At 46.8% G+C, this 17,096-nt stretch overlaps 1 protein-coding gene across 1 annotated transcript in view; it reads right to left on the reverse strand.

The window, feature by feature from the left end:
• Positions 1–7,316: 7,316 nt before the first annotated feature.
• The window catches only part of WDR35 (WD repeat domain 35), a 262,917-nt gene continuing 253,137 nt past the window's right edge, over positions 7,317–17,096 (reverse strand). Inside the window, exons 26-29 of the mRNA XM_075341137.1 lie at positions 16,522–16,662; positions 13,206–13,359; positions 7,821–8,061; positions 7,317–7,714 (exon numbers count right to left, since the gene is read on the reverse strand). Coding sequence (XP_075197252.1) covers positions 7,564–7,714; positions 7,821–8,061; positions 13,206–13,359; positions 16,522–16,662 — 687 coding nt within the window. The 3' untranslated portion in view covers positions 7,317–7,563. The remainder of the gene's footprint in view (positions 7,715–7,820; positions 8,062–13,205; positions 13,360–16,521; positions 16,663–17,096) is intronic.

Raw genomic sequence — 17,096 nt, forward strand, 5'->3', positions numbered from 1 at the left:
GCAGATTCCATCCAACAATGCCAGCAAATCTGCGCTGATTTCTGCCACCTCTGATATAGTAACGCAATGTTTCCTACAGAGCGATGGGGCCACTTGAAAACTAATTAAAGAATGTATGTCTGGGACACCAATGGTGTGAACAGGGTGCAAGACTCAAAAACGTATCAAGGAGTTGCACACCAGTCACAATGTATGGGGAAATAATGAAAAGCAGAACTGCTATGGGAATACTAGACTGAAAAATACAATGAACTATCTGAAAAAGTGAAAAGCATGAAAATGGAATCTGCATAACTGCTATAAATAATAGGAATATAAGAGAGGTTTAACCATTGTATTGATCAATGCAAAAGAGCCCCAAAACCACGCCAAGGTAATTCATTATTCCACTATACATTGTGACTGGTGTGCAACTCTTTATCCTATTGTTTAGCTGTATCTTTTGAGTCTTGCACCTTGTTCACACCATTGGTGTTCCAGACGTACAGTCTTTAATTAATATGCACTTTCTGTCTGAGAACCTAGCCCACCCATAGCTACATATATAGCTTGGTCGTTTGCTTCCCATATAGAGCAAGTTTTTTAACTGCAGGTGAGGTTACACATAGTTTAGAGACCCCAAAAATAGAGATTACCTTGGCGTGGTTTTAGGGCTCTTTTGCATTGATCAATACAATGGCTAAACATCTCTTATATTCTTATTATTCATAGCAGTTATGCACATTCCATTTTCATGTTTTTCACTTTTTTCAGATAGTCCATTGTATTTATCAGTCTAGTATTCCAATAGCAGTTCTGCTTTTCATTATTCCCCTATACATTGTGACTGGTGTGCAACGCTCTATCCTATTGAACACTTGAAAACTAATGTCGGCGTATTTTGTGGGGTTTGTTAGTAGCGGGTGCCGCTCCTGCACCAGGTGGCCCAGTGTTAGGACGGCGCCCGCCAATAGTGAGATATGATTAAAAATTCCACCATTAACGTTTGGGTCTCTGCTTCTTCCAATGGTCAGTGTATAGTAAATATGACCCGACGTCCAGATTGTGCAGGTGAGCACCATCACAGAGACACCGACTTTACAGTTTGTTTTTTTTGTGGGGGGGGGGGTTGTTTTTTTTTCTTCAAAGTGGAGGAAGTGCCGTGACCATAAAGGCGGGCATATTGAACGGAGGTGCTCGATCTGTGTTTCTCCTGGATCCAACATGCACCCATTATTCTATGAGACTGTTCACATGTAGGATTTATTCCAGGATCACTGATGACCACGGCCAATACAAGTGTATAGGTCGGTGATATTCACATACAGGACGCGGATGGCATCAGTGTATAACCTGTGATATAGGGAACATGATCGCTTATTCTAAGCATTGTTGTACCTCAGTATTGGAGTATATTGTACAGGTAACGATCTCCTGTGACCACGTCCTGCAGATCGGCTTCCTAGGTGCAACACGATAGAGGTAACAGATGCCATCAGCAGGCACCTGCCGCCAACCCCCTGACAGACCCGATCACATCACAGGAGGGACTGGTGTGAGCCAGAAGCAACTCACTGCTTAAACGAATCGTGCAGGCTTAACACAAAAAAATCTAAGTTCCTGCATACAGTCATGGCCAAAAGTTTTGAGAATGACACCAAAATGATATTTTCACATGATCTGTTGCCCTCTGGTTTTTAATTGTGTTTGTCTGATGTTTACATCACATACAGAAATATAATTGCAATCATATTATAAGTACCACAAGGTTATATTGACAGTTAGAATGAGTTAATGCAGCAAGTGAATATTTGCAGTGTTGACCCTTCTTCTTCAGGACCTCTGCAATTCTCCCTGGCATGCTCTCAATCAACTTCTGGAGCAAATCCTGACTGATAGCTGTCCATTCTTGCATAAGCAATGCTTGCATTTTGCCAGAATTTGTTGGTTTTTGTTTGTCCACCCGTCTCTTGATGATTGCCCACAAGTTCTCAATGGGTTTAAGATCTGGGGAGTTTCCAGGCCATGGACCCAAAATCTCTATGTTTTGTTCCATGAGCCATTTAGTGATCACCTTTGCTTTATGGCAAGGTGCTCCATCATGCTGGAAAAGGCATTGTTGGGCGCCAAACTGCTCTTGGACAGTTGGGAGAAGTTGCTCTTGGAGGACATTCTGGTACCATTCTTTATTCATGGCTGTGTTTTTAGGCAAGACTGTGAGTGAGCCGATTCCCTTGGCTGAGAAGCAACCCCACACATGAATCGTTTCAGGATGCTTAACAGTTGGCATGAGACAAGACTGGTGGTAGCGCTCACCTCTTCTTCTCCTAATAAGCTGTTTTCCAGATGTCCCAAACAATCGAAAATGGGATTCATCTGAGAAAATGACTTTACCCCAGTCCTCAGCAGTCCATTCCCTGTACCTTTTGCAGAATATCAGTCGGTCCCTGATGTTTTTTCCGGAGAGAAGTGGCTTCTTTGCTGCCCTCCTTGAAACCAGGCCTTGCTCAAGCAGTCTCCGCCTCACAGTGCGTGCAGAAGCACTCACACCAGCCTGCTGCCATTGCTGAGCTAGCTCGGCACTGCTGGTAGTCCCATCCCGCAGCTGAAACAGTTTTAAGATACAGTCTTGGTGTTTGCTGGTCCTTCTTGGGCGCCCAGGAGCCTTTTTGGCAACAATGGAAGCTCTCTCCTTGAAGTTCTTGATGATGCGATAGATTGTTGACTGAGGTGCAATCTTTGTAGCTGCGATACTCTTCCCTGTTAGGCCATTTTTGTGCAGAGCAATGATGGCTGCACGTGTTTCTTTAGAGATAACCATGGTTAACTGAAGAGAAACAATGATACCAAGCACCAGCCTCCTTTTAAAGTGTCCAGTGGTGTCATTCTCAATCATGACTGATTGAGCGCCAGCCCTGTCCTCATCAACACCCACACCTGTGTTAATGGAACAATCACTAAAACAATGTTAGCTGCTCCTTTTAAGGCAGGAATGCAATGATGTTGAAATGTGTTTTGGGGGTTAAAGTTCATTTTCTTAGCCAATATTGACTTTGCAAGTAATTGCTGTTAAGCTGATCACTCTTTATGACATTCTGGAGTACATGCAAATTGCCATTAGAAAAACTTAAGCAGTAGACTTTGTAAAAATTAATATTTGTAGCATTCTCAAAACTTTTGGCCATGACTGTACTTCTCAATCTTGACAGTGTATGGTGTGCACAATGTCAGGATTCCCAGGTATTCCAGTGCGAGTGTTAAGATGACCGTATGTATGAGATTTGCATACTTGCAGTCACATGCCTAGACGTGCTCAACCTCTCTCAATACAAATCTATTGAGAGAATCCAGATATGTCTAGTTGGAATGAGGCTGCAGGTATGCAAATCTCATACATATGGTCATTTGAACTCTCACACTAGCAATACCGGAAAAACCTGACAGCAGACGCCCCCGACTGTTAGGACTCAGAAGTCTGCAGTAACACATACAGGGACTGTTAATGAAAAACAGCAAAAGCGGCACTCACCGATAAAACAAAAGCTTTATTGAAGTCCTTTATAACATTTGGTGGGGAGAGGGAAAGCAAGTGTGACTCCTAGAGACTCAGTCCCCTGCTTTCCCTCTCTCCACCGCATGTTTTACAGGACTTCTATAAAGGTTTTGTTTTATCGGTGAGTGCCACTTTTGCCCTTTTTCATTAACAGTTACCCTCAGCGTGGTCTTTTATGATAAGCCCCACCGCATTATTTATCATGTGTGTATTCAAGCACTTAGAAGAATTTTCCTTGTACATTTGAAGTAGTGCTGAATCTTTCATACACTCACTAATCCAGACACATACAGTGAGAGCAAACTTTAGTGTCAACCCCTGGAAATGCACTGGTCGATTTCAGACCATGGTGATCAGAATAGTTACAGTCCCTGCTGTTACAGGCCGGCTGTATGACACAGCTGGCACCTGGTGAGTGTGGAGTAGGCTCAGCTCCTGAGCCCGCACCCTCCCCAAGGCGAACTATTACGTCCTGTCGACTTAAGGTTTTAAAAGCACAAGGGTGGTCAACAGAATACTACACTTAAGGCTGGTGGGTGTGTGTATGTATGTATGTATGTATGATAGATAGATATACACACACACGTTTATACACATACAGTGGCATGCAAAGTTCGGGCACCCCTGATCAAAATTACTGTTATTATGAACAGTTAAGCAAGCTGAAGATGAAATGATCTCTATAAGGCATAATGTTATGTACCACTTTTACCGGCCACTGTCCTTGCTCCCTTCTCCCAGCGGGGGAACCATCTTCCAGACTGCTCCGTTCCCAGGCCTCCTGGCAGTGCTCTTAGGACACACGAACCATGTCTAAAGCGGCCAGTATGCCCTAACCAGGAAGTACCTCTTGGCCTATGACTGAGAGGCATCAGGTACTTAAGGCACCTTCCCCTTAAGGGAGGTGCTGGGCAACATGGTCTATACATTGCTAGTTGACAGGTCCCTAGTGCTGCTGTTACTGTGCTGTATTGCTGATACTTATCTGTGTTCCAGTGCATTACATATCCACTGTTGCTGTATCTGTCCATACTGGTCACACCTACGATATCGGCTGCTGGTGCACCTCTGCACCCACAATTCCAGCCACTGTTGCTGCATCCATCAGAGCTGTATCTATAATACCGGCCATTGCATCTATCCATCCAGGCTACACCCACGACACCAGCTACTGCTTATCTGAAAATCACTAAAAATCTGTGGCTAGACTTCAAAAGCGCCGTGTGTGCAAGATGAGCCAGGAATCTCACAGAACTGGAAGACGAGCCAGGGATCTCACAGAACTGGAAGACGAGCCAGGGATCTCACAGAACTGGAAGACGAGCCAAGGATCTCACAGAACTGGAAGACGATCCGGGAATCTCACAGAACTGGAAGACGAGCCACGGATCTCACAGAACTGGAAGACGAGCCAGGGATCTCACAGAACTGGAAGACGAGCCGGGAATCTCACAAAACTGGAAGACAAGCCAGGAATCTCACAGAACTGGAAGACGTCTCCAAGGAAGAATGGATAAAAATCGCCCAAACAAGAACTGAAAGACTCTTGGCTGGCTACAAAAAGTGTTTACAAGATGTGATACTTACCAAAGTGGGTGCCATTAGGTACTAATTATGCAGGGTGCCCAAACTTTTGCATCAGCACAATTTCCTTTTTTAAAATACAAAGTAAATGGGTAATTTTTAAAGGGAACCTGTCAGCAGAAATTTTGCACTAAACATAAAAGATTGCCCTTCTGCAGCTCCTGGGCTGCATTCTGGAAAGGTTCCTATAGTTATTGTGCCCCCTTTTAGACCAAAATAAATACTTTATAAAGTGGTACCTTTTCCTATGCAAATCTTGGTAATGGTACACGGGGACGGGCTGTCTGGTGTCCGTTATCCTGCCTCCTGCTGCTTTACGCCATCCCCCATCGCTCAATTTCATACTTCAGGACGCCGCCCAGTGCGCCTGAGTTCTCGCACATGCGCCGTGCCACTGTAGCGGGACTGCACTGTGCACAGTGTGACCGCTGGTGACGTGTTGCACAGGCATGAGATTATGAGCGGCGCTGTGATTTTCATCAGCAAGTGCCTGCCCATAATCTTGTGCCCGCGCTTTCCCCTCTGCCTCCACCGTTCTGCGCAAGCGCTGGCCAGATGAATCCACGTCACCTCTTACCAAGATGGGAAAGAGGTGACGTGGGGGTCATCTGACCAGCTCTTGTGCAGAACGGTGGAGGCAAAAGGGAAAGCGCGGGCATGAGATTATGGGCGGGTACTTGCTGATGAAAATGACAGCGCCGCCCATAATCTCACGCCTGTGCAACACGTCACCAGCAGTCACACTGTGCACAGTCCTGCTAGGAGTGGCACGGCGCATGCGCGCGACCTCTGGCGCACTGGGCGGCGTCCTGAAGTATGAAATTGAGCGATGGGGGACGGCGTAAAGCAGCAGGAGGCAGAATAACGGACACCAGACAGCCCGCCCCCGTGTACGATTAACAAGATTTGCATACAAAAAGGTACCACTTTATAAAGTATTTATTTTGGTCTAAAAGGGGCACAATAACAGGAACCTTTCCAGAATGCAGCCCAGGAGCTGCAGAAGGGCAATCTTTTAGGTTTAGTGCAAAATTTCTGCTGACAGGTTCCCTTTAACTTTATGCCTTTTAGAGATCAGTTCATCTTCAACTTGCTTAACTGGTTACAATAACAGTAATTTTGACCAGCAGTGTCCAAACGTTTTCAGTAACGAAGGACACTCCGTGAGTGCAGCAGCTCAATAATATGATCACCTCTAGCTGCTCTTCATTAAGGGGGTCTCCCTTTAAGAAAATGCCACAAAGCCTCTGCTCTGCACATCTGCTGGGCCGTCTCCCCGGCACTCATAGGTCGTGGTGTTGCTGTTCCCATATGTGATCCGGGCGCTCGCTGCTTCTATCACAGGAACAGTCTGTACACCATCATGGCTGCCAAACACTCACGTAACATAACAACACAACACAAAAAAAAAAGTTTATTTTCGGTGAAATTTGACAATTGTGAAAATATTTCTTTGTGGTGGGTAACTACATATGTTTTTAATGTGACGTTGGTATAAAGAAATGGATGAAATAACCATTTACACTGTGGTAGATGGGGATCATTCCAGAAAATCAGCGCCACGCTGAAGTCACTGGTTACCGAGGTCCAGGGCAGGCGTGACAAATTATCATCGGATCATACACACCTGAGCTGCTGCAAAACCTCACGTTACATATCTCATCTTATCAGTCCGTGATGGACTGGACACACTCCATTCTCTTTAACCCCTTTAATCACAAACATCCGACGTCGGCTCAGAGGCGGAGACACTGCTCCGTACCGGGCAGGTGCCGGGGGATTTATAGGGTCAGCACATACCTCCAATCGCTCCAATCACTGTGATTTAACCATTTACATGGTGCTGTCAATCTTCAAGTTTACTAAAAGGTCTTATTTTAATAAATAAAATATATAAAAATATAATATAATATATATATATATATATATATATATATATAATATATATATATAAATATATAATATATATTTTTAATATATATAAAATATTATTAATAATAATAATTTTATTTAAAATAGGTTTAAAAAAAAATATTTAAAGGATAAATAAAAATGTAAATCACCCTTAAATAAAGAAATTAAAAAAGCATACTAGGTATCGCCGCATACATAAAAGTCCAATGCTAATAACAAAAATAACAGTGCGTCACGCAAAAAAAACAAGCCCCTATACAGCTCCATGAACAGAACAATAAAATAGTCATATTCACACATATTAATTTATTTTTGGAAAAAAACGCCTGTTTGTTTATACCCCAAAAATATTTTTAAAAAAAATCTATACAAGTTTGGTATCCGTGGAATCGTATTGACCCGGAGAATCATGGTGCCACAATGGCAGCCATAAAAAGATCAGTCAGGCTCGGTTATGATATAACAATCTGTGTGTAGGATTATAACCAGTGAATGTTTATTTACACCATGGAATGATCGGCCTGTGGAGAGGATTATGATATGGAGCTGTGGCAGAGCGGGCAGAAGCTATACGCGGCGATCTCGCGCTCCTGCACGCCATGTTTACAGACGCTGCACATCCAGAACTGATACTCCGTGATGGGTCTTCCTGAAGCAATGCATGTTGGGAGTTTACCTTCCACACTGTAGGGAGGAAAAAGAAAAGAAAAAAGAATAATCCTGCATTAACATTTGCTGGTGAGATTGTGGTGATGAGGCCGTGTGTTTCCATAATACACCGTAGACCTACCCTTCTGGGAACACGTCCACGTCTGACTTCCGGCTGTCCTTCGGGCTGTGCTTGGTGAAGATTTCCAGAGCGAGGTCTTCGTACTGCTGCCTCTGCTCGGGGCCTAACGCCTTTAATGATTCCAGCTTAAAGAAGGCTTTAGAGGAGGTGCCGAACGCCCTGTTAGCGCAGGCGCAGAGTGCCACCAGGGAGTAGATCTCCACAGCGGGAATGATGTCCTCATAGTCTCGCAGATGGAGAGCTGGAAATGGCAAACATACAGAAAGGAAGATTTCCTCTAGGTTACTCTTAATAAATATCCTTAGGATCGATTTATCATTGCGCGATCAGGACTATGGCTGGTAATGTAGTGAAGAGGCGTTTGTGCTGAGCGCGGCTGTACTCCGCGGTCCCGGAGTTAGACCTAAGATACACGGCATGAAAATCGGAGCCAGTGGAGTGCGATAAAACATCGCATTCCACTCGGATGAATATTAGCCTATGTGTGAGCACCCATGAGCGATTATTTTCTCAGCCCTAATCAAACTGAGAAAACAATTGCAGCATGCTGTGGGTGCAATGCGATCCTGTTTCTCTCGCACCCATTCAAGTCTATGGGGAAAGAGAAAAATCGCACTGCACTTGCAGTACACCGGTGTACCGCGAGTGCAGGGCGAGAATGGCAATAGCCAGCTACGGAGGAGAGAGGGAGATAAATCCCTCCCCTCCGCAGCGCTGGCCCGCCCCTTCTCAACGCCGGCCCGACCCTCCTCAACGCTGGCCCACCCCTCCTCAGCGCCAACCCGCCCCTCGCAGCTGTGGACCGATCGCATGATCGGACCTCAGTCGCAGTGACACTCGCATGACACTCGGCTCCCGCTGTGCTGCCAGCGTGAGCCGATTGTCATGCGAGGATCGCATTAGTCCCCCTTGAGGCTTCGGCCTTAGGACCCCTATTTATCACCCACTGTTGGCCTTTCAATGTAAAAAAAACAAACCTGCTTAAATGTTTTAACCAGACTCGACTGATCTCTGGTATGTAAAGTAAGGTATAGTCTTCCTATCATGAGATCTTTAGGCTTCCAAGTTCTGCGGCCATCATGAAGGCCTTTCCTATGTCAGTTCTCCCTGGCAGCCAATACAGAGAGGACACCCCCTGGCCCACGAATTGTGCAGAGACTGCACCCATTCTGAAAAATTACTAAACCTGTCTGCATATATAATGGGGTTTAGTAACGGATATACGATACGGTACGATACAATATTACAATTTCAATTGGGATCAATAAAGTATATTAATTTACATGAAGGAAGAAATCGCCAGATGTGGAGCTGTTGGATGGGAATCTAAAGAGCAATATATAAAAGGGTTTATTTATTTCTTCTATATCCATTGAGGACTGAAAGAAAAACTTAAAATACGTGCTCAATACTTTTCTTAATACATTGCAATTTATGTACAGCTCTGGCAAAAAAAGAGAGCACTGCACAGTTTTATAAGACTCATCTTCCCTATATGTCTGTCAGCCGCTCCACTCCAGTGTCAGTTGAATTCCCACCAGAGTCCACCTCATTCTACTTAATGTGCTTCTGATTAGGTGACCACGTGTACCAAATCTTATTTAACGAGGGTAAGTATAAAAAACACTGCTGTGGTCTCCACAATCCTCCTGCAATAGGACAAGCTGGATGGCAAAACAAGCGCTAGTAATATCCCAAAAGTAATAGGAATGAAAAAATAACTTTTAACCATGCGAAGGGAGTTGAAAAGAAAAGTCTTCCGTGAGGAAAGAAAGTGCTCAATTCTGGCTTTACTAGCCGAGGGATACAGTGAGCATCATGTTGCCTCTATCCTTAAAATTTCTAAGACGGCAGTCCATTACAACAAGGTTAAGCAGCAGACATTGGGGACAACAAAGCTACAGACCGGCAGAGGGGGAAAGTGACTCTCCACTGACCGGGATGACTGTCATCTTATGCGAATGTCACTCAGCAACCGCAGGTTGACATCAAGTGACTTACAAAAGGAATGGCAAATGGCAGCTGGGGTGAAGTGCACAGCAAGAACAGTTGGTAACAGGCTCCTAGAGGCAGGGCTCAAGTCATGTAAAGCTGGAAAAAAGCCTTTCATCAATGAGAAGCAAAGGAGAACCAGGCTGAAGTTTGCCAAAGACCATAAGGATTGGACCATAGAGGACTAGAGTAAAGGGCACTTTACACGCAGCGATATCGCTATCGATATCACTAGCTAGCGTACCCGCCCCCGTCAGTTGTGCGTCACGGGCAAATCGCTGCCCATGGCGCACAACATCGCTTACATCCGTCACACATACCTGCCTAGCAACATCGCTGTGGCCGGCGAACCGCCTCCTTTCTAAGGGGGCGGTTTGTGCCGTGTCACAGCGGCGTCACCAAGCGGCCACCCAATAGAAGCTGAGGAGCGGAGATGAGCGGTATGAACATCCCGCCCACCTCCTTCCTTCGTCATTGCGGGCGACCGCAGGTAAGGTGATGTTCCTCGTTCCTGCGGTGTCACACATAGCGATGTGTGCTGCCGCAGGAACGACGAACAACCTGCGTCCTGCAACAGCAACGTTAAACGAAAAAGGAACGACGCGTCAACGATCAACGATTAGGTAAGTCATTTTGATCGTTAACGGTCGTTTGTGCGTTTCACACGCAACGACGTCGCTAACGAGGCCGGATGTACGTCACGGAATACGTGACCTCAACGACATCTCGTTAGCGATGTCATTGCGTGTAAAGCATCCTTTAGGTAATCTTCTCTGGTGAGTCTAATTTTCAGCTTTGCCCAATACCTGGTCGCCTAATGGTTAGACGGAGACCTGGAGAGGTGTACAAGCCACAGTGTCTTGCACCCACACTAAAATTTGGTGGAGGATCAGTGATGATCTGGGGATGCTTCAGCAAGGCTAGAATTGGGCAGATTAAACTTTGCGAAGGATGTATGACTCAAGCCTCATACAAGGTTATCCTGGAAAAACAGTTGCTTCCTTCTGCTCAGGCAATGTTCCCCAACGCTGAGGACTGTTTTTTCCAGCAGGGCAATGCGCCATGCCACACAGCTAGGTCAATCAATGTGTGGATGAAGGACCACCACATCAAAACCCTGTCATGGCCAGCCCAATCTCCAAACCTGAACCCCACTGAAAACCTCTGGAATGTAATCAAGAGGAAGATGGATAGTCAGTCACAAGCCATCAAACAAAGAAGAACTGCTTACATTTTGGCGCCAGGAGTGGCATAAGGTCACCCAAAAGCAGTGTGAAGACTGGTGGAAAGCAGCATGCATGAAAGCTGGGGTTAAAAATCATGGTTATTCCACAAAATATTGATTTCTGAATCTTCCTGAGGTAAATCATTATTAGTATTTGTTGTTTCTAAATGATTATGAACTTGTTTTCTTTGCATTATTGGAGGTCTGAAAGCACTGTGCATTATTTTATTTTGACCATTTCTCATTTTCAGAAAATACAAAAATTAATTGCTTGGAAATTCAGAGACGTTGTCAGTAGTTTATAGAATAAAAGAACAATTTACAGTTTTCTCAGAAATATACCTATAAAGAAAAACTGACAATTTTGCAGTGGTCCCTTAATTTTTGCTAGAGCTGTATATAAGATTATCTCAGCACTGGAACATTTTTTTAAACACATCCAATTGTGGAAACTATTATTATTCCAAGATCTATTGAATTAAATGTACTTTAAAATTAACTTTGTTTATAGGAAAACCTCTAAGAAATTGTTGACAAGTGTAGCTTCCAGCTTTGTGGGAACAGTTTGGGGTAGGCCCTTTTGTGTTCCCCATCACTGTGCCCAGTGCTCAAGGTCCATACAGACGTGGTTGGATGAGTTTAATGTAGAAGAAAATGGGCGGCAGCACGGATTCCAGAACTCAACCCCATTCAACACCTTTGAGATGAACTAGAATGGAGACAGTGATCCCGGCCTCTCCCCAACATCAGTGTCACCTCATAACTGCTCTTCTGGATGAAGGCAAAAAAATTCCCACAGACGCCTTAAATTTTCCCAGAAGAGTGTGAGCAGTTACAGCCGCGGAGAGGACAAACCTGCAGGACTTTTTAGGACATCCCACTTCCATAGGCAGTGGATTCCCTATGGAGCTGATTCCCCTTTAGCAGCTATAACGACTTCCGATATACTGTATACCGTATTTTTCGGATTATAAGACGCACTTATCCTCACAAAAATTTGAGAGGAAAATGAAGGGTGCAGCTTACCGGGAGGTGGTGGAGAGGGGTATCAGGAGGCAGGGGCAATGCTGCGGGTGGTGTTCTGGGGCTTTGGGCGCAGTACTGCGGTGGCTGTGCTGGGGCTTTGAGCGCTGTGCTGCGGTGGCTGTGCTGGGGCTTTGAGCGACGTGCTGCGGTGGCTGTGCTGGGGCTTTGGGCGCTGTGCTGCGGTGGCTGTGCTGGGGCTTTGGGCGCCGTGCTGCGGTGGCTGTGCTGGGGCTTTGGCGCTGTGCTGCGGTGGCTGTGCTGGGGCTTTGGGTGCCGTGATGCAATAGCTGTGCTGGGGCTTTGGGCGCCGTACTGCGGTGGCTGTGCTGGGGCTGCGGGCGCTGTGCTGGGGCTTTGGGCGCTGTGCTGCGGTGGCTGTGCTGGGGCTTTGGGTGTCGTGATGCTATGGCTGTGCTGGGGCTTTGGGCGCCATACTGCGGTGGCTGTGCTGGGGCTGCGGGCGCTGTGCTGGGGCTTTGAGCGACGTGCTGTGGTAGCTCTGCTAGGAATTTAAGCGCCGTGCTGCGGTGGCTATTCTGGGGCTTTGGGCGCTGTGCTGCGGTGGTTGTGCTGGGGCTTTGAGCGTCATGCTGCGGTGACTGTGCTGGGGCTTTGAGCGTCATGCTGTGGTGGCTGTGCTAGGGCTGCGGGCGCTGTCTGCGGTTGAGCTACTGTGGTTTTCAAATAATGGCGTTCAAACTCGGCGCGTGCACAGATGGAGCTCTTGGCTCAAGATCTCATTTGCGCACACACAGTCTCCAGCCCATTGATCTCCCAGCAGGGAACTTAAGGAAAATGGAGGAGGCGCGTGCGCAGATGAGATCTCGGCTTGCCCCTGAACCAACAACTCAATCTGTGCACGCGCCGACTCCGGGCGCCATTTCTTGGAAGCCCACACTGCCGACAGTGTCTGCAGCGAGCATCTGGGACACCCACTTCACCGCCGACAGCATCACCTTTTTCCACCATGGCCCCTGCTTGCTGTAACTCTGCTCCACAAACCCCTTTTTTTTTTTTTTACTTTTTTTCTCTAAATTTGGGGTGTGTCTTATAATCATAAAAACACTGTGTTATATATATATTTATTTGTACACAGTGTAGATGCAATGAATTGAGCACATTAATACTAGATCTTTCCATACCTGTTCTCATAGCAGCATCTACATAGCCCTCGTACAGCTGCCTCTGAGCCAGCAGGAAGAAGTGGTAGGCCTCAGCTCCTTGCCAGGGGCTGTCAATAATCCGATTATCAGATAAGCTATCCTCCTCCAGCAGACCGGCTATAGCAGATGTAGCCTACAGAAAAACACACATATAAGGGTACTTTCACACTTGCGTTTATTTCCTTCCGTTACAATCCGCCCTTTTGGAAAACAGCGGAATCCGTTAACGGATTCCGCTGTTTCCCATAGACTTGTATGGGTGACGGATTGTACCAAAAGGACCTGCGTTGCTTCCGCTGGGCGACGCTCCGTTGCTTCCGCCCAGCGGGAGGAACGCAGCTTGTAACGTTATTTTGAGTAGCGGAATCTTCTGGATTCCACTGCGCATGCTCTTTTTTTTTTTTTTTTTTTAATCAAACTTTATTTTGGCTCGCGGTGGCCGAACGTTCAGCTGAGCGCCCGGCCGTCGGCAAGCGACAGCGCTCAGCTGAACGACCGGCCGCCAGCATGCCCGGCCGCCGGCAAGTCACAGCGCTCAGCTGAGCGCCCGCCCGCCGGCATGCCCGGGCGCCGGCAAGTGACAGCGCTCAGCTGATCACCCGGCGGTCGGCTGCAGGGAGCGATCAGCTGATCACCCGGCGGCCGGCTACTGGGAGCGATCAGCTGATCACCCGGCGGCCGGCTGCAGGGAGCGATCAGCTGATCACCCGGCGGCCGGCTACTGGGAGCGATCAGCTGATCACCCGGCGGCCGGCTGCAGGGAGCGATCAGCTGATCACCCGGCGGCCGGCTTCAGAGAGCGATCAGCTGATCACCCGGCGGCCGGCTGCAGGGAGCGATCAGCTGATCACCCGGCGGCCGGCTGCAGGGAGCGATCAGCTGATCACCCGGCGGCCGGCTGCAGGGAGCGATCAGCTGATCGTTCACAATAGTCTGCTGCTGGTAAAAGTGTAAAAAAAAAAAAAAATCAAAACGAATTGCGTTGTTTTGCAGCATCCGTTGCATCTGTTGTGCCACTATATGCAACACATCCGTTGCATCCGTTACACAACGCAATGCAACGGATACCGTTCAACACAAGTGTGAAACTAGCCTTAGGCTAAGTTCACACTTCAGTTGTTTTAGATCCGTCAGCAACGGATCAGTCGTTTTTTAGTTGGCAACTGATGCAACAGATGTGTTTTTCACAGGATTCCTTTCACAGGAATCCTGTGAAAAAACTGATCCGTTGCGTCCGTTGCATCCGCTGTGCGTCCGTTTTTTGACGGATCAGTCATGATCCGTTTGTGTTTGGGACAGCCCAGGGGGTGTGCCAAACATGCTGGGCATGCTCAGTAGAGCATGACGGAATCCTGCGCTGGATTCCGTTGTAAGACGGATTACGACGGAATCCATCACCATAGACATATATTACAAGCTTGACGGATGGTGACGGATTCCTGTGCGGTGCGTTAATTTTGACGGCCCGAAAAACGTTACATTCTGCGTTGCTCCCCGCTCGGCGGTCAGTCAAAAACGACGGACCGCGACGCAGCGGATGCAACGCAGGGTCATCAGTCGCAATCCGTCACTAATAGAAGTCTATGGGGAAATACTGGATTCCTGCAAAATATTTTGCAGGATTCCGTAATTCCTCAAGGCTACGGATTGTGACTGATGCAAAACAACTGAAGTGTGAACTTAGCCTTACCAGAAAGGACTACATCGCCCCAATCTTGGACATGCGGAGGGCGAGATTCACAACTGATCCAATCATTTCAACTGCTGTTCAATAAGACATGACCAAAATTATAGTGAAATTCAAGCAGAGGATGAAAAATCAGATTTGGATCACTGTCTTCAGTGTTAGGCTATGTGCCCACGGGAGATTGCACCGTCGGATATATTCACAGGTACGTCCGCAGGTTTCCCGCAGCGAAATACCTGCGGACATTCATGCGGATCACCTGCAGAAGTCCCGGCCTCTATCTCCATAGTGGAGAGCCGGGAATTCCGCAGATATTTCTGCAGGAATAATTGACATGCAGTTACGTGTGGCTGCGGGACATGCACAGCATATTCCGCAGCCGAACATACCGCAGCATGGACACAGCACTCCCCATGTCCCATAGGATAACATAGGGAGTGTCTGTACTTGCTAAAACCTGCGGATTCATCTAGAAAATCCAGATAAATCCACAGGTTTTCTGCGGCAAAATCCGCTGGTGCATTGTCCCATGGGCACATAGCTTTAAGGGGTACTTTGCACACTAGGACATCGCAGCTGCGATGTTGGTGGGGTCAAATCGAAAGTGACGCACATCCGGCGTCGCTGTCGATATTGTAGTGTGCAAATCCTTTATGATACGATTAACGAGCACAAAAGCGTCATTATCGTATCATCGGTGTAGTGTCCGACATTTTCATAATTGCGCGGCCGCGACGGTACGATGTTGTTCCTCGTTCCCCTGCAGCAGCACACAACGCTGTGTGAGAAGGAGCGAGGAATATCACCTTACCTGCGTCACCGCAGCTCACGCCAGCTATGCGGAAGGACGGAGGTGGGCGGGATGTTTACGTCCCGCTCATCTCCGCCCCTCCACTTCTATTGGCCGCCTGCCGTGTGACGTCGCTGTGACGCCGCATGACCCGCCCCCTTAGGAAGGAGGCGGGTCGCCGGCCAGAGCGACGTCGCAGGGCAGGTGAGTGCATGTGAAGCTGCCGTAGCGATAATGTTCGCTACGGCAGCGATCACAAGATAACACTGCTGCGATGGGGGCGGGGACTATCGCGCTCGGCATCGCTACCATCGGCTTGCGACGTCGTAGTGTGCAAAGTACCCCTAAGTTACACTTCAGCTCTTATTGTTTTGAATGTTGAAACACTACCAGGCTAAAGGTTGTTTCTCCACCATTCTTTATACTGCAGCTAATTAGCTGCTATGTAGAAGAACAATCTCACCACAAAGTCAGTGTTCAGTGAGATTATTTCTATTAAGCAGTGGATAGACTGCTTGTATTGGCAGACATTGCTCCACTGATCTAGACTGTAGCAGGTTGTTTTACATTGTTGAGGTGTTAATACATTAGTTGAGGTGTTAATACATTCCTTCCTGATCCTCTTTTCCATGCCATGTGCCATACAGAACACACAATAGATCACAGCGACACTGTATACTGATTTTTTTTATGATTACTATTTGACAATAAATTTTTCTAAATTGATTGTGTTTTTTCCTTCGGCTGGGAGAGGAGAATGCATCTTTCATTTTATTTTTCGTTAGTCGGTGACCATTCGATCACTTATTTGATGGTACCTCCGTCTGTTTCCCCTTGTGTTTCCCTTTCTGGGTGATCTTCACGTGTGTGTGATATTGCTCCACCAGTAAAGCCGCCAGGACATACAACTTCTTCACACGCAAGGGCTTTGTGCGCTTTTTGGCTTCGTCGTCAGCAATCTGCAAAAATGGAGAAATGGCAGATTGTACTTAGGATTGCAGCTGAAACATGAATGAACAAGAAGAAACACCAGCAAAGCTAGGCCTGTCAAGGGAGAAATTTAGTTGAAGATAGCTAATGGTATCTTCATTTAGGATATTCATAGGCCGGTGCCGTATTAGCATATATATCAGAGCTGATGTTAATAAATCAGACAATGATCACACAAAGCGTGTTCTCTCTTTGAGCCAGCGTCTCCAACTGAACCCGTGTATTGGATAGATTCAATTATACAGATTGCGTCATTGACCTTGGGACTAGAACAGGAAGTTTAGGGAGTATTCCACTCTACAATCTTTCCCAGTATGCTGTAAAATACATCTCTGTTCGTTATACATTCTCTGTGTGAAACTACTGATAAGGCCTTTGCTCATCATTATGAAGACTTTCATTG

This window comes from Anomaloglossus baeobatrachus, chromosome 3, assembly GCF_048569485.1.
Source record: "Anomaloglossus baeobatrachus isolate aAnoBae1 chromosome 3, aAnoBae1.hap1, whole genome shotgun sequence".
Taxonomy (NCBI): Eukaryota; Metazoa; Chordata; class Amphibia; order Anura; family Aromobatidae; genus Anomaloglossus; species Anomaloglossus baeobatrachus.